This window comes from Coregonus clupeaformis, chromosome 20 (genome assembly GCF_020615455.1).
Source record: "Coregonus clupeaformis isolate EN_2021a chromosome 20, ASM2061545v1, whole genome shotgun sequence".
Classification (NCBI taxonomy): Eukaryota; Metazoa; Chordata; class Actinopteri; order Salmoniformes; family Salmonidae; genus Coregonus; species Coregonus clupeaformis.
The window spans coordinates 55663845-55682521 of NC_059211.1; the positions used below are offsets into that span (position 1 = coordinate 55663845).

At 44.6% G+C, this 18677-nt stretch overlaps 1 protein-coding gene across 4 annotated transcripts in view; it reads left to right on the forward strand.

Annotated features, from left to right (window-relative positions):
• Positions 1–18677, forward strand: part of ryk (receptor like tyrosine kinase) — a 104259-nt gene that overhangs the window by 34789 nt on the left and 50793 nt on the right. For all 4 annotated transcript variants that reach the window (XM_041840688.2, XM_041840690.2, XM_041840689.2 and 1 more), the window contains exons 5-7: positions 2571–2633; positions 6215–6353; positions 10909–11009. In XM_041840688.2, coding sequence (XP_041696622.1) covers positions 2571–2633; positions 6215–6353; positions 10909–11009 — 303 coding nt within the window. The remainder of the gene's footprint in view (positions 1–2570; positions 2634–6214; positions 6354–10908; positions 11010–18677) is intronic.

Below are 18677 nucleotides of genomic sequence, written 5' to 3' on the forward strand. Positions count from 1 at the left end.
AATAAATATATATATATCGCACACAAATCACAATATCAAACAATTACTCCGATCAGAGAGGCCAACATTGGAATAATATTAAAATCTATTTTTCATGTAGCCTGCAAAAATAGAAAGTGTAGGTGAATTGGCTACAGCCTCATGTCCAAACCGATGCTGACATGCATGAGGGAGGCTCCAGAAAATGGAGCCAAACTTTAATGACTTTTTAATTAGATGAATTTAGGCTAAACACCAGTCATGTTTGACAAATATAATGAAGGATAATTTAACATCTAAAGGCTTGACTCTGTCGACGTTGGCTACTAGAGTCACGGTTCATTCAGATCAAATGGTCACAAGACCGGAGAGTGAAGGACATTGCCTGTTGCACATCACCCACCTTGAATCTGAGCGGAGGCGGTCAGCGTTTTGAAACTATTTCATTATTTAGTCTTAAGATGTTATTAGCTCAGTTGGTAGAGCATGGCGTTTGCAATGCCAGGGTTGTGGGTTCGTTTCCCACGGGGGGGCCAGTATAAAAAAAAAAAAAAAAAAACATAAAAAAAAAACATGTATGCACTCACTAACTGTAAGTCGCTCTGGATAAGAGCGTCTGCTAAATGACTTTAAAAAAATTAATAATAAAACATGTTGGGGGTGGGTGTTCGATGCTGACATGTGGAATTGTTTTAAGATGGTCAAACTATGGATCATTTATCTATTTGATTTTGAATTTTAGGACCCCTTTAGGTATAAAAAAAAGAAGGGATTTGATAAAATATAGATTTTGGCCTTTACTACTGTGGCCCATTGAAACGCATTGAATAACACATTCATAAATGGAAAAAAGGACAGGTTACCTTCAGACGAGTCCCGTGACACTTGTGAAGGTCCTAAAGCAAAAACGGGGAACACCATCGTGTTCGTGAGAATCTCCCCTTTCTGACGCTACCAATCAGAAGACTTCAGACGACTTTCCTGACACTTTAAGCTAAACGGTCTGATCTGTTGCATCAGCCTCATTGCTTTTTATCAAATGTTTATGTGCAGTGGTTGTATGCATTTTGGATCTATTGTCCCGGAAATGTCCCAGAGTCTGTTTTCAACCATAGACATGATTTTTATTGTGCCAGGGACAACCTTAATTTTGAGCCCTGGAGGTAATTATTTTATGAAGACATAAAGTATTTGGTTGTAATTGTGATGTTGCAATATTTTATAGGCTACCAAGGGTGGCCAACCATCCTTCAAGAGAGCCTTAAAGGGGCAGTGTTGTATTTTGAGACAGGCTTGAATAGGCAGAGCGTAGCCTACATGTGTTTTCTGATTCTCTGGTAAATACACATTTTATTTTCTAATGTGGTTCCTTGCATCATACAATTATGTACAAATTGTGTTGGGGGGACAAATGACTTGAGCATTTGGACAAGTAAAAAATCTGTCCTACTTGTCCAAAGGACAAGTGGCTAAAAAAGTGAATGTCAAGCCCTGTATTGCTGCTGCTCCTGGAAGCCCTGTATTGCTGCTCCTGGAAGCCCTGTATTGCTGCTCCTGGAAGCCCTGTATTGCTGCTCCTGGAAGCCCTGTACTGCTGCTCCTGGAAGCCCTGTACTGCTGCTCCTGGAAGCCCTGTACTGCTGCTCCTGGAAGCCCTGTACTGCTGCTCCTGGAAGCCCTGTACTGCTGCTCCTGGAAGCCCTGTACTGCTGCTCCTGGAAGCCCTGTACTGCTGCTCCTGGAAGCCCTGTACTGCTGCTCCTGGAAGCCCTGTACTGCTGCTCCTGGAAGCCCTGTACTGCTGCTCCTGGAAGCCCTGTATTGCTGCTCCTGGAAGCTGCGCAGCAGACAGAGATGAGAGGAGAAAAATGGTGCTCCTTCATTTTGCCATTCAAACTGTTATAACGGTGACCGGGGACATTTTTTTTCCTGACAAATAACCACAACCCAGAACTCCATGACTATCACAGCCCTACTATCAGTGTTTGTCCTGTGTTTGGGTGCAGTGTGTGTGTGTTTTGAGGCCCAGTTCCTCTCCTCTTTAATGAGGTAGGGGTGTGTGTCAGCACCTTGGTATGGTTCTCCCTCAGGCAGCTATAGCAGTGCTGAGTTGATGTGAGGGTTATGTTGAGGGAAAGGTGTTTGTCTTAAGCTCTGCTGCTACTATTTTTAAACCCCACTAGATAATTACAAGCACACGCTCTTGTAATGGCCCACAGCCTACTTGTCATATGCTTGCTTAGAGGAAACTGACAATAAATCTAATATATCTGCCCGGACGGCTTATTTTAAGCACATGAATCAAATCAGCCACCTGAGGAGGATGGTGTTTGTATGCCCCTCCCTCTCTCTCTCTCTCTGCCCAATATACCATGTTGTAAAATGGTGTCTGTCTGTCCAGGACTGTTAAGCAGCTGGCTATTTCCAAGTTGTATCACATCTTGGTACATGCTTAGTTTGTGTCAATCAGTGTAGCTACAGCCTTGTCTGGCAGACCTCTGCGTTACCTCGCCATCCTTATCTATCCGTTAATGTTTTACTGTTTCCTGTCCTAACTCTTTCTTCTTCCTCCTCCTGTGTATCTCTAACAGGAATGCATTCTGATCCCAAGATTCCTCCGGTCTCCAACAACAAGACCATTCAGAGACCAGAGAGTAAGTAGCTCCATATATCATACATCATATATCCTGTCCCCTAAACCAGCTCCATATATCATACATCATATATCCTGTCCCCTAAACCAGCTCCATATATCATACATCATATATCCTGTCCCCTAAACCAGCTCCATATAGACATACATCATATATCCTGTCCCCTAAACCAGCTCCATATAGACATACATCATATATCCTGTCCCCTAAACCAGCTCCATATAGACATACATCATATATCCTGTCCCCTAAACCAGCTCCATATATCATACATCATATATCCTGTCCCCTAAACCAGCTCCATATAGACATACATCATATATCCTGTCCCCTAAACCAGCTCCATATAGACATACATCATATATCCTGTCCCCTAAACCAGCTCCATATAGACATACATCATATATCCTGTCCCCTAAACCAGCTCCATATAGACATACATCATATATCCTGTCCCCTAAACCAGCTCCATATATCATACATCATATATCCTGTCCCCTAAACCAGCTCCATATATCATACATCATATATCCTGTCCCCTAAACCAGCTCCATATAGACATACATCATATATCCTGTCCCCTAAACCAGCTCCATATATCATACATCATATATCCTGTCCCCTAAACCAGCGCCATATATCATACATCATATATCCTGTCCCCTAAACCAGCGCCATATAGACATACATCATATATCCTGTCCCCTAAACCAGCGCCATATAGACATACATCATATATCCTGTCCCCTAAACCAGCGCCATATATCATACATCATATATCCTGTCCCCTAAACCAGCTCCATATAGACATACATCATATATCCTGTCCCCTAAACCAGCGCCATATATCATACATCATATATCCTGTCCCCTAAACCAGCTCCATATAGACATACATCATATATCCTGTCCCCTAAACCCAGCTCTCATATATCATACATCATATATCCTGTCCCCTAAACCAGCTCCATATATCATACATCATATATCCTGTCCCCTAAACCAGCGCCATATAGTCATACATCATATATCCTGTCCCCTAAACCAGCGCCATATAGACATACATCATATATCCTGTCCCCTAAACCAGCTCCATATAACATACATCATATATCCTGTCCCCTAAACCAGCGCCATATATCATACATCATATATCCTGTCCCCTAAACCAGCTCCATACACCCTCTAGTAAAGTCCTTTTGCCCACCTAGACTAGGATGTTACAGTGGACAGACTCTGCTCAGACTAAGTAGCAGTACACAACTACGGAGTTAAATGGAACACAATGAATTGTAATACTCGTTTTAGCTCAAACCCTGTAGGAGCCTCTCGTAAGAATCTGACAGTTCTGTTCTAAAGGCAAATGGCTCTTGGTGATCATTTCCTTCATCGTTAGTTCTACAGGAATCCTCTTTTTAAGACCGCACGTCTGCTGAAGGATGTATACAGCCATGCAGTGCAATAACGCTCTCCCCCCCCCGCTCCTCCACCTCTCCAGTCATCTGCTATAGACTCTGCCACAGCAAGGCCGTGTAACAAGAGTATGATACTAGACCTAGAGGCAGATGTGTTTGTCCTTTTGAAACTCTCTCTGATGCCCCCCTCCCCTCCACCTCTCCATGGGGTTTATTCAGGACTATTTATAGTGAGCTGTGTGCTGTTGCTGCCTCCGTGACCAGCAGCCATGAGCTGTTCTGATCCTTAGTACTTGCCTTCTCCTGCTGCTTGGGTGGGCCTGGACCTGAGGCGTCTCAGAAAGAAAGGCTTTTAAAAAAAGACACCGGGAAGAGAGGAGAGCTTTCAGACAGAGAGTTAGACAGAGAGCGGGACGGAGACCAGCTTGGGTCAGAGGCATTGCTATCTAGGACTCCATTATGCTTGGATGGTATCCAGATTGTCATACCTTCATACCGGCCTTGTGCCATACCGGATATTCGGCAATACCGGCACTGAACACAATGAACACTTTTGGGGATACTATCTGTTTATCCATGTATGAAGCTGTTATTCAATGTGTTTCTATGGGCTAATAGCACTAAGGCCAAATTCAATGTTTTCATCAATTAAGGGTCCTAAAACTCAATCAAATACAGTTGGAGTCGGAAGTTTACATACACTTAGGTTGGAGTCATTAAAACTCGTTTTTCAACCACTCCACAAATGGCTTTTTAAGAAACCATAGTTTTGGTAAGTCTGTTAGGACATCTACTTTGTGCATGACACAAGTAATTTTTCCAACACTTGTTTACAGACAGATTGTTTCACAATTCCAGTGGGTCAGAAGTTGACATACACTAAGTTGACTGTGCCTTTAAACAGCTTGGAAAATTCCAGAAAATGATGTCATGGCTTTAGAAGCTTCTGATAGGCTAATTGACATCATTTGAGTCATGTATTTATATCCCTGAAATTTTCTTTTTTATGATTATTTGTGTATAGTATTGTACTTTTTAAACATTTACTGCACTGCTGGAGCTAGAAACACAAGCATTTCACTTCACCTGCTTTAACATCTGCTAATCTGTGTACGTGACAAATACAATTTTATCTGATGAATTGATTTGACACCCTTTAAACCCCCCTGTGCTACTTTTGAGATCCCTCTTTCAAAGTCACTGAGATCTCTTCTAGCCATGGTAGCAAACATAATTATAAATGACCCTAAGGATGATGGGATGTTAACTGCTTAATTAACTCAGGAACCACACCTGTGTGGAAGCACCTGCTTTCAATATACTTTGTATCCCTCATTTACTCAAGTGGTTCCTTTACTTTGGCAGTTACCTTTATTTGACCAGTCTGTTGACCTTGGATCCTCTCCTCCAGATGGAGTATCCATCCCTACCACCTCTACCAGAGTCTTCTATATCAGTGTTGTCTGTCTGTCTCTTTCTGACCTCTGACCCTCTCTCTCCTCCAGATGGAGTATCCATCCCTACCACCTCTACCAGGGTGTTCTATATCAGTGCTGTCTGTCTCTCTTTCTGACCTCTGACTCTCTCTCTCCTCCAGATGGAGTATCCATCCCTACCACCTCTACCAGGGTGTTCTATATCAGTGCTGTCTGTCTCTCTTTCTGACCTCTGACTCTCTCTCTCCTCCAGATGGAGTATCCATCCCTACCACCTCTACCAGGGTGTTCTCTATCAGTGCTGTCTGTCTGTCTTTTTCTGACCTCTGACTCTCTCTCTCCTCCAGATGGAGTATCCATCCCTACCACCTCTACCAGAGTCTTCTATATCAGTGCTGTCTGTCTGTCTCTTTCTGACCTCTGACCCTCTCTCTCCTCCAGATGGAGTATCCATCCCTACCACCTCTACCAGAGTCTTCTATATCAGTGCTGTCTGTCTGTCTCTTTCTGACCTCTGACCCTCTCTCTCCTCCAGATGGAGTATCCATCCCTACCACCTCTACCAGAGTCTTCTATATCAGTGCTGTCTGTCTGTCTCTTTCTGACCTCTGACCTCTGACTCTCTCTCTCCTCCAGATGGAGTATCCATCCCTACCACCTCTACCAGAGTCTTCTATATCAGTGCTGTCTGTCTGTCTCTTTCTGACCTCTGACCCTCTCTCTCCTTCAGATGGAGTATCCATCCCTACCACCTCTACCAGAGTCTTCTATATCAGTGTTGGGGTCTGCTGTGCTGTCATCTTCCTGGTAGCCATCGTCCTGGCTGTTATGCATTTACACAGCATGAAGAGAGTAGAACTGGATGACAGGTCAGTACCTGGGGACCCTAAGGAGGATCAATAAAGTTGTATGGAATTGAATTCTCACACAGCGTGCTGTCCCTTTTTAGACTGGGGTGCGTCCATTCATCCTGTGTTCCCCAAACCTTCTCACTTCAACTGATCTCCGTTTACAGTGCCCTCCGTCAAATGTTTTATTTTGGCTCTATACTTTGAAAGTTTGGATTTGAAATCAAACATAGTCCTCCCATTTTCAGGAGACCAAAAGTATTGGGACAAATTCACATAGGTGTAGTAAAAAGTGAAGTATTTGTTCCAATAAGCTTCTAAATGAATGTGGATGCTACCATGATTACGGATAATTGTGAATAATGATGAGTGAGAAAGTCAGATGCACAAATATCCTACCCTCCGTTATTGTAATGGTGAGAACTTTTCTTTTGTTGTTATTTACAATAAAAGTGACTCCAAAATGACACAGGACATTATTTACAATTTCACTTCTATTGGGCACAAAATAATCTGAAACGCAACCAAAACAAACAGCAAATACATCCAACAAATGTGTAGAGTCACGAGCGTGATGTAGTCATTGCGTTCTACGAATACGGAACCAAATACTTGTTACTACTTGAATACACATACAAGTTAATTTGTCCCAATACGTTTGGTCCTCTAAAATGAGGGCTGGGTACTATGTACAAAAAGTGCTGTAATTTCTAAACGGTTCACCTGATATGGATGAAAATACCCACGTATTAAAGCTGACAGTCTGCACTTTAACCTCACAGTCATTGTTTGATTTTAAAATCCAAACTATTGGGAGTATAGAGCCAAAATAAGAAAAAAATGCATCACTGTCACAATAATTACAGAGGGCACTGTATTTGGTGACTGAACACACACACACCAGGGTTTCCTTTAGCCCGTAATTCAATAAATGAAAAGCCGATAAGTACGATTGTTGCCGGCCAAATTGACTGGGCGAAAAAAAAAAAAAAAAATCCCATTGCAAAATAATGCTTTTTATCAATTGATGGAAATAAGTCGATGGAAATACATTTGACCGTCAAGCTTATTGGTGTGTGTGTGTGTGTGTGTAGGTTAATTTGCATAATTATGTGGAATGAAATTGGCACGTGTTGTCGTTAGTCAACATGTATCTTATTAACCACCCATACACACAAATGTATGCACGCATGACTGTAAGTCGCTTTGGATAAAAGCGTCTGCTAAGTGGCTTAATATTATTATTATTATTATTAATATTATCACATGCGCACAGCATACGGAGCCTATTTTGATCTGAATATCACCTCTGCACTAGAGCTCCAGCTGCCAGCTCCGCAGTTCGTTGCTGCTGGAGTGAAATTATTATTATTCTAAATGCAATTGTGTGTTTAACTGTTTTGATGGCCTAGATTTAAAAAGAGCTACTATTTATTTATTTTTCTCGACTGCCAGCCTAATTGAAGCCATTCAAGGCTTAGCGCGTTACCCACCACTTTGCAATGTGAGCTGGAGGCTTTTTGCTTTTTGAAAACTGATACTTCATTCTTTACTTCATATTAATTGTCTTTAACTTGCTTCAAAATGTAGCCAAAATCCGACCATTGAAACGTGGAGGCAATTGTTTTATAAAGACTTAATCTATGCAATGGAAACCCGGCATTTCTCTCCTGTTCTATTGGTTTTCATATCAACTTTCATTCGCTGTCCAGAAGCCAAAGGCACAATCCCAGTCATATTAGCATCCCATCCTAGTCATATTAGCATCCCATCCCAGTCATATTAGCATCCCATCCCAGTCATATTAGCATCCCATCCCAGTCATATTAGCATCCCATCCCAGTCATATTAGCATCCCATCCTAGTCATATTAGCATCCCATCCTAGTCATATTAGCATCCCATCCCAGTCATATTAGCATCCCATCCTAGTCATATTAGCATCCCATCCCAGTCATATTAGCATCCCATCCCAGCCATATTAGCATCCCATCCTAGTCATATTAGCATCCCATCCCAGTCATATTAGCATCCCATCCCAGTCATATTAGCATCCCATCCTAGTCATATTAGCATCCCATCCTAGTCATATTAGCATCCCATCCTAGTCATATTAGCATCCCATCCCAGTCATATTAGCATCCCATCCCAGTCATATTAGCATCCCATCCTAGTCATATTAGCATCCCATCCCAGTCATATTAGCATCCCATCCCAGTCATATTAGCATCCCATCCCAGTCATATTAGCATCCCATCCTAGTCATATTAGCATCCCATCCTAGTCATATTAGCATCCCATCCTAGTCATATTAGCATCCCATCCCAGTCATATTAGCATCCCATCCCAGTCATATTAGCATCCCATCCTAGTCATATTAGCATCCCATCCTAGTCATATTAGCATCCCATCCTAGTCATATTAGCATCCCATCCTAGTCATATTAGCATCCCATCCTAGTCATATTAGCATCCCATCCCAGTCATATTAGCATCCCATCCCAGTCATATTAGCATCCCATCCTAGTCATATTAGCATCCCATCCTAGTCATATTAGCATCCCATCCCAGTCATATTAGCATCCCATCCCAGTCATATTAGCATCCCATCCCAGTCATATTAGCATCCCATCCCAGTCATATTAGCATCCCATCCTAGTCATATTAGCATCCCATCCTAGTCATATTAGCATCCCATCCCAGTCATATTAGCATCCCATCCTAGTCATATTAGCATCCCATCCCAGTCATATTAGCATCCCATCCTAGTCATATTAGCATCCAATCCCAGTCATATTAGCAACCCATCCTAGTCATATTAGCATCCAATCCCAGTCATATTAGCATCCCATCCCAGTCATATTAGCATCCCATCCCAGTCATATTAGCATCCCATCCTAGTCATATTAGCATCCCATCCTAGTCATATTAGCAACCCATCCTAGTCATATTAGCATCCCATCCCAGTCATATTAGCATCCCATCCTAGTTGTTGCATCTTTAGATTCCTCCTCTTTCTTTCTAAGTTTTTTTTAATGGAGATTTTCATCTGTCAGCCGTTGAACCGCTCGCATCAGGTGCGCCGTTTAGAATGGTGTTTTCACGCAAAACTGCTTCGTTACTTGAGTTGCGTGTTCTGTTAAGATGACCGTGGGTGGACGCCCGAATGGGTCACCCACCCGATGCATACTGTCTGGTAAATTTCTCAAATGGTCCATAAATAAAAAATCTTCCCGGTCACGTTGTCTGGCACCGGAAACCCTGACACACACACACTACACACACACACACACACACACACACACACTCCTGACAAATCCAGCCAAACCTAATTGGAGGAAATCTAAGTCATGAGAACCAGCACACTACACACACACACACACACTACACACACACACCAGTGGAACCACAGCCCTGGTTAGGCCTGTTTCTCACTGCATTTACCCAGGGTTGTGTTCATTAAGCATCAAATGTAAAAAAAAAACTAACTCAAAACAGTGAGGGACTACCTTAACTTGTCCAATAAGAAACAGTCATTTTCGGTTTCTGTTGCAAAACGCTTTGCTACGTTTTGCTAGGATGTGCGCTAATGAATACGTTTTATTTTGTTATATTTACTACGTTAGCTGTTTCCTATGCCATTGTCTCTACGGCATCAGCATATTGATATTCACACACAGTGCATCATAAGCCAGCACAGCTTTTAATATCTCCATAGATATGTGCTTTAGATGGGTTAGAACAAGATGAAACCTGCACGATGGTTATAAAGAGGAGATTCATCTGTATTATTTCAGTTATCGGAAGGACCCACATTAACAAGGCTTCTCAGTGCTGATCAGGCATAATGTAGATGACAGGATGACCTGATCCTAGATCACCATTCCTACTCAGAAGTATGGATGTGGTCTGAATTAGATTTCCAACAACAGGATTTTCAGGTTCACTACTTTTTATAGATTTCTACCACTGATTCCATCTTGGTAGGTTCATATCAGTCAGTCTCAGTGTTATCTCAGGCCATTGTTGATATGAATCATCCGTTTCTCTCGCTCTTGAATAAATTCTCACATACTCCCACAGCCAGCCAGGAATCTATCTAATTCAATATTTGAGATAAATCGAGTTGCTTTAATGCTGTTTATTAGGGTTGGTTTGATTGAATCAGTCTGCTGTTGGTGAGGATGTGAACAGACAGACCCTCCTGGTATTCTAAATGGGAAGATGCTTAACAGGATTTCTTAGTGGCGTGTTGTACAGCAGTGATGGGTTCTCTCTCTGTTAAAGTCTGGTTTGAGACCTAGCAGGACAGAACAGGCTGCCCCAGGACGATGTCATAGGGTGCCTGGCCAGGTGGCCAATAGGAGCAGAGCAGGTGTTTTTTTAACTGAAAAATGACTTTATATAATGATGTTAGAGACGTGTGTTGTGAAGTTGCTTTCTTCCTCCTTCCTGAGTACGGTTCTCATCCCCTCTCTCCTCTCCTCCTTCCTGAGTACGGTTCTCATCCCCTCTCTCCTCTCCTCCTTCCTGAGTACGGTTCTCATCCCCTCTCTCCTCTCCTCCTCTGTGTTCCAGTGTCTCGGACAGCGGTAGTTCCCAGGGCCTGTCCCAGCCGTCCACCCAGACTACCCAGTACCTGAGAGCTGACACACCTAACAACGCCACCCCTGTCACCAGTAAGACACATGCAAACGCGCGCACGCAAACACACACACACACACACACGCACACACGCACGCACACACGCACGCACACACGCACGCAAACACACGCAAACACACGCAAACACACACGCAAACACACACATGCGCAAACACACACACGCGCAAACACACACACACACGCAAACACACACACACGCAAACACACACACACGCAAACGCACACACACGCAAACGCACACACACACACATACAAGCACACACAAGAAACAGTAAGACACTTCGACCACTCTACACCCCCATCTACACTCACACAGAAAATAACAGCAAGCTTATCCAAGAACATCTTATCATATTCAACTTCCAAGGTGCCGTAACTAACAGGTTCTGACAATGTCCTGGTCCAGCCAGTTGTTTGCAGTGAGTCCTCAGCGTCTGTGTGCTGTGTGGCATTGCTAAATCCTGTCTCTTTTGACACTTACTTGCATTACTTTGGTATTTTCTTACGCCATGGACTGATGGTCACAAACACTCTTTACTTTAACGATAGGATCTGTGTCCTTGTTGAATACACACCCACCTTCTGATGCCGGCACCATGATAAGATTAGAATCATGGAGTTAGAATACTAGAATGGACATGAACCTTCTCATGATGGGATAAAGGTCGGCCATTTTGGTCAGGGAGTTGGTCAACCATGGATTGCCAGTGCTGTGAAAAATAATGAATTTGAAGAATGTATCTGTATGTTTGTTAGCTAGCTAGCTAGTTTTAGAGGAATGATTTTATATACATTTTTCAAATTAACTGCCAATATGCCAACATTCCATTCAAACAATGCAGTCAATCCACAGCAATACACTGGCTGAAATCCGTTGATAGGACTTAGACAAGTTGTAAATGCAACAAGTACTGATATTGTATCATATAATAGCACTCACAGCTGTCTGTTTTACAAATATTCTAGAGGCTATTTATACAGAACATTTGTATGAAACCAATATAAACTGTATTTATAATTATAAGACAATATTTTAGGTTACAATTCGTTTACACAATTTCTGATATATCACAGGATTCTGCCTCTACTGCTATTCATTCCAATTAGACTGGTTTGGATTTGTCCCTGACCAATATGGCTGCAATTTCCTTGCCTGGCTAGCCATCCACATCGCTCTGGCCAACTGACATTTCTTCCCCACGATGAGTCTGGGTTTGCTTCCCTCCCCGGCGATTTCTAGAACGCAAACACATTTTGACCGTTCTGATTGGACCCAGAAACGGATGGGCTGGGCCAGAGTTGGCCTCCATGATGATGACGTTCTCAACTTTTGATACTCTGATTTTGTTAGAGACCATCCAATCGTTGGTCAATTTTGTACAACGTCCCTAATTTTGAAGTCGCACAAATTACTTCTAGGATGGCAGTCTCAGACTGACTCTACACTGATCAAAAATATAAACGCAACATGTAAAGTGTTAGTCCCATGTTTCATGAGCTGAAATAAAAGTTCTCCGAAATTTTCCAGACGTACAAAAAGCTTATTTCTCTCAAATTTTGTGCACGAATGTGTTTACATCCCTGTTAGTGAGCATTTCTCCTTTGCCAAGATAAACCATCCACCTGACAGGTGTGGCATATCAAGAATCTGATTAAACAGCATGATCATTACACAGGTGCACCTTGTGCTGGGGACAATAAAAGGCCACTCTAAAATGTGCAGTTCTGTCACACAACACAATGCCACAGATGTTTTGAGGGAGCGTGCAGTTTGGCATGCTGACTGCAGGAATGTCCACCAGAGCTGTTGCCAGTGAATGTAATGTTAATTTCACTACCATAAGCTGCCTCCAACGTCGTTTTAGAGAATTTGGCAGTACGTCCATCCGGCCTCACAACCGCAGACCACGTGTAACCACGTCAGCCCAGGACCTCCACATCCGGCTTCTTCACCTGCGGGATCGTCTGAGACCAGCCACCCAGACAGCTGATGAAACTGAGTATTTCTGTCTATAATAAAGCCCTTTTGTGGGGGGAAAAACTAATTCTGATTGCCCTCCCAGGCCCACCCATGGCTGCGCCCCTGCCCAGTCATGTGAAATCCATAGATTAGGGCCTAATGAATTTATTTCAATTGACAGATTTTCCTTATATGAACTGTAACTGAAATTGTTGCATGATGCGTTTTATATTTTTGTTCAGTGTGTGTAGCGATCAATAGAGGAGTTAAATTCAAGGCCATTCTGAAACTGAGGGTTTATAAGAAATAGCCCCTGTAGTAATTTAATAGGATCTATATGGTATATGTCTATATCTGTAGGAACTATGCTTGTGTGGGATGTGGATCTACACTGAATGTACAAAACATTAGAAACACTGTCCTAATATTGAGTTGCACCCCCCTTTTGCCCTCAGAAAAGCCTCAATTCGTCGGGGCATGGACTACAAGGTGTCGAAAGCGTTCCACAGGGATGCTGGCCCCATGTTGACTCCAATACTTTCCCACAGTAGTGTCAAGTTGGCTGGATGTCCTTTTGGTGGTGGACCATTCTTGGTACACACTGGAAACTGTTGAGCGTGGAAAAACCCGGGAGCGTTGCAGTTCTTGACACACTCAAACCGTTGTGCCTGGCACCTACTACGATACCCCGATCAAAGGCACTTCAATATTTTGTCTTGGCACACATACACACTACTGGTCAAAAGTTTGGACACATCTACTCATTCAAGGGTTTTTCTTTCTTTTTACTGTTTTCTACATTCTACATAGTGAAAACATCAAAACTATGAAATAACACATATGGAATCATGTAGTAACCAAAAAGGTGTTAAACAAATCAAAATCTATTTTATATTTGGGATTCTTCAAATAGCCACCCTTTGCCTTGATGACAGCTTTGCACACTCTTGGCATTCTCTGGCTTGTACTGTACACAATTCATGTCTCAATTGTCTCAATGCTTAAAAATCCTTATTTAACCTGTCTCCTCCCCTTCATCTACACTGATTTGAAGTGGATTTAACAGGTGACATCAATAAGGGATCATAGCTTTCACCTGGTCAGTCTGTGTCATGGAAAGAGCAGGTGTTCTTAATGTTTTTCTTAAAATCAAATAGAGCCAACTAAAGGCGTTAACCCTCCACATCTCTCAAGACAGCTGGAGCGCTGGGCCAGCCACTCTTAAACACCTGACTAATGAGATGACAAACCAGCACAGGTGTAACATTTACATTTTACATATTTAGCAGACGCTCTTATCCAGAGCGACTTACAGGAGCAATTAGGGTTAAGTGCCTTGCTTAAGGGCACATCGACAGATTTTTCACCTAGTCGGCTCGGGGATTAGAACCAGCGACCTTTCGGTTACTGGCACAACGCTCTTACCCACTAAGCGTAACACATACTGACTAACACCAATCGGTGCGCCCAACTTGCTAACGTCCAACCTCGAAATATAAATGGAAAAACCAAAGCCTGTAACACCTTCCCCCTAAAGACAACAAATATATTCTATATATGTTTGCGCACAAACAGAAAACAACTTCCATTTCACAACATGATCAACTTAAATGGGTCACAGTCACACGTCCGTCCGTCTGTCTTGAGGTGCACCCTGGTGAAAAGTAGTGCACTACAGTGCATTCAGGAAGTATTCAGCCCCCTTCCCCTTTTCCACATTACAGCCCTCTTCTAAAATGGATTAAATAAAAATATCATACTTCTACACACAATACCCCATAATGACAAAGTGAAAACAGGTTTATAGAAATGTTTGCAAATGTATACAAAATAAAAAACAGAAACCTTATTTACATAAGTATTCAGACCCTTTGCTATGAGACTCGAAATTTGAGCTCAGGTGCATCCTGTTTCTATTGATCATCCTTGAGTTTCTACAACTTGATTGGAGTCCACCTGTGCTAAATTCAATTGATTGGACATGATTTGGAAAGGTACACACCTGTCTATATAAGGCCCCACAGTTGACAGTGCATGTCAGAGCAAAAACCAAGCCATGAGGTCGAAGGAATTCTCCGTAGAGCTCCGAGACAGGATTGTGTCGAGGCACAGATCTGGGGAAGGGTACCAAAACATTTCTGCAGCATTGAAGGTCCCCAAGAACACAGTGGCCTCCATCATTCTTAAATGGAAGGAGTTTGGAATCACCAAGACTCTTCCTAGAGCAGGGTGCCCGGCCAAACTGAGCAATCGGGGGAAAAGGGCCTTGGGCAGGGAGGTGACCAAGAACCCGATGGTAACTCTGACAGAGCTCCAGAGTTCCTCTGTGGAGATGGGAGAACCTTCCAGAAGGACAACCATCTCTGCAGCACTCCACCAATCAGGCCTTTATGGTAGAGTGGCCAGACGGAAGCCACTCAGTAAAAGGCACATGACAGCCCACTTGGAGTTTGCAAAAAGGCACCTAAAGACTCTCAGACCATGAGAAACAAGATTCTCCGGTCTGATGAAACCAACATTGAACACTTTGGCCTGAATGCCAAGCGTCACATTTGGAGGAAACCTAGCACCATCGTTTCGGTGAAGCATGGTGGTGGCAGTATCATGCTGTGGGGATGTTTTTCAGCAGCAGGGACTGGGAGACTAGTCAGGATCGAGGGAAAGGTGAACGGCGCAAAGTACAGAGAGATCCTTGATGAAAACCTGCGCCAGAGCGCTCAGGACCTCCGACTGGGGCGACGGTTCACCTTCCAACAGGATAATGACCCTAAGCACACAGCCAAGACAACAGTCTCTGATTGTCCTTGAATGGCCCAGCCAGAGTCCGGACTTGAACCCGATCGAACATCTCTGGAGAGACCTGAAAATAGCTGTGCAGCAACACTCCCCATTCAACCTGACAGCGCTTGAGAGGATCTGCAGAGAAGAATGGGAGAAACTCCCCAAATACAGGTGTGCCAAGCTTGTAGCGTCATACCCAAGAAGACTTCAGGCTGTAATCGCTGCCAAAGGCGCTTCAACAAAGTACTGAGCAAAGGGTCTGAATACTTATGTAAATGTAATATTTCCGTTTTTTATTTTTAATAATGTCTAAACCTGTTTTTGCTTCGTCATTATGGGGTATTGTGTGTAGATTGATGAGGGGGAAAAAATACAATTTAATCAATTTTAAAATAAGGCTGTAACGTAACAATGTGGAAAAAGTCAAGGGGTCTGAATACTTTCTGAATGTATATAGGGAATAGGATGCCATTTGGGATGCCTCCTGTTTCTCATCCCTACCGCCTGCTCTACTCTACCGTCACCAGAACTGCATTCCTCCTTCAAACACCATCATGTCTGTGATGGAAATCATCTAATTAGCTAAACTGGAGTCAGAAGGTTGTGAGAAACAAGACCGGATTCTTGTGGCAGACAAGGGCCTGTCTCTGTTGAGGGTTATATCTGTATGTTTGTCCCAAATGGCACCCTATTCCCCATTCAGTGCACTACTTTTGACCAGGGGCTGTAGGGAATAGGGTTCCATTTGAGACCTGCCCCCCTGTGTCAAAGTGTCGTTGATGCGAGAGCAGCTCTCTGTTCTGTCACCTCAACTGTCTCTTTCAGATGTCTGAGATGGGAGCAGTAGGAGTCTTGCCCTGCCTGACATCACGTGGTCTTGTTTGATAATGTGAAGCGGTTGGGGTCTAAGCTGTAGTAGTAGTAGTAGTAGTAGTAGTAGTAGTAGTAGTAGTAGTAGTAGTAGTACGGTTTAGAAGTACTCATCGTTAGTTTTGGAAAGGGATAGCCCCTCAAATACATAGAGAGCTGATCCAGGATGTTGGTGGTAGAGAGAGCTGATCCAGGATGTTGGTGGTAGAGAGAGCTGATCCAGGGTGTTGGTGCCAGAGAGAGCTGATCCAGGGTGTTGGTGCCAGAGAGAGCTGATCCAGGGTGTTGGTGCCAGAGAGAGCTGATCCAGGGTGTTGGTGCCAGAGAGGGCTGATCCAGGGTGTTGGTGCCAGAGAGAGCTGATCCAGGGTGTCGGTGGTAGAGAGAGCTGATCCAGGATGTTGGTGCCAGAGAGAGCTGATCCAGGATGTTGGTGGTAGAGAGAGCTGATCCAGGGTGTTGGTGCCAGAGAGGGCTGATCCAGGGTGTTGGTGCCAGAGAGAGCTGATCCAGGGTGTTGGTGGTAGAGAGAGCTGATCCAGGGTGTTGGTGCCAGAGAGGGCTGATCCAGGGTGTTGGTGCCAGAGAGAGCTGATCCAGGGTGTCGGTGGTAGAGAGAGCTGATCCAGGATGTTGGTGCCAGAGAGAGCTGATCCAGGATGTTGGTGGTAGAGAGAGCTGATCCAGGGTGTTGGTGCCAGAGAGGGCTGATCCAGGGTGTTGGTGCCAGAGAGAGCTGATCCAGGGTGTTGGTGCCAGAGAGAGCTGATCCAGGGTGTTGGTGCCAGAGAGAGCTGATCCAGGGTGTTGGTGCCAGAGAGAGCTGATCCAGGGTGTTGGTGCCAGAGAGAGCTGATCCAGGGTGTCTGTGGTAGAGAGAGCTGATCCAGGGTGTCTGTGGTAGAGAGAGCTGATCCAGGGTGTCGGTGGTAGAGAGAGCTGATCCAGGGTGTCGGTGGTAGAGAGAGCTGATCCAGGGTGTCGGTGGTAGAGAGAGCTGATCCAGGGTGTTGGTGCCAGAGAGGGCTGATCCAGGGTGTCGGTGCCAGAGAGAGCTGATCCAGGGTGTCGGTGGTAGAGAGCGCTGATCCAGGGTGTCGGTGGTAGATAGAGCTGATCCAGGGTGTCGGTGGTAGAGAGCGCTGATCCAGGGTGTCGGTGGTAGATAGAGCTGATCCAGGGTGTCGGTGGTAGAGAGAGCTGATCCAGGGTGTTGGTGCCAGAGAGAGCTGATCCAGGGTGTCGGTGGTAGAGAGCGCTGATCCAGGGTGTCGGTGGTAGATAGAGCTGATCCAGGGTGTCGGTGGTAGAGAGAGCTGATCCAGGGTGTCGGTGCCAGAGAGAGCTGATCCAAGGTGTCGGTGCCAGAGAGAGCTGATCCAGGGTGTTGGTGCCAGAGAGAGCTGATCCAGGGTGTTGGTGCCAGAGAGAGCTGATCCAGGGTGTTGGTGGTAGAGAGAGCTGATCCAGGGTGTTGGTGCCAGAGAGAGCTGATCCAGGGTGTCGGTGGTAGAGAGAGCTGATCCAGGGTGTTGGTGCCAGAGAGCTGATCCAGGGTGTTGGTGCCAGAGAGAGCTGATCCAGGGTGTTGGTGCCAGAGAGAGCTGATCCAGGGTGTTGGTGGTAGAGAGAGCTGATCCAGGGTGTTGGTGCCAGAGAGAGCTGATCCAGGGTGTTGGTGCCAGAGAGAGCTGATCCAGGGTGTTGGTGCCAGAGAGAGCTGATCCAGGGTGTCGGTGGTAGAGAGCGCTGATCCAGGGTGTTGGTGGTAGAGAGAGCTGATCCAGGGTGTTGGTGGTAGAGAGAGCTGATCCAGGGTGTTGGTGGTAGAGAGAGCTGATCCAGGGTGTCGGTGGTAGAGAGAGCTGATCCAGGGTGTTGGTGCCAGAGAGAGCTGATCCAGGGTGTTGGTGGTAGAGAGAGCTGATCCAGGGTGTTGGTGCCAGAGAGAGCTGATCCAGGGTGTCGGTGGTAGAGAGAGCTGATCCAGGGTGTCGGTGGTAGAGAGAGCTGATCCAGGGTGTCGGTGGTAGAGAGCTGATCCAGGGTTTCGGTGGTAGAGAGAGCTGAT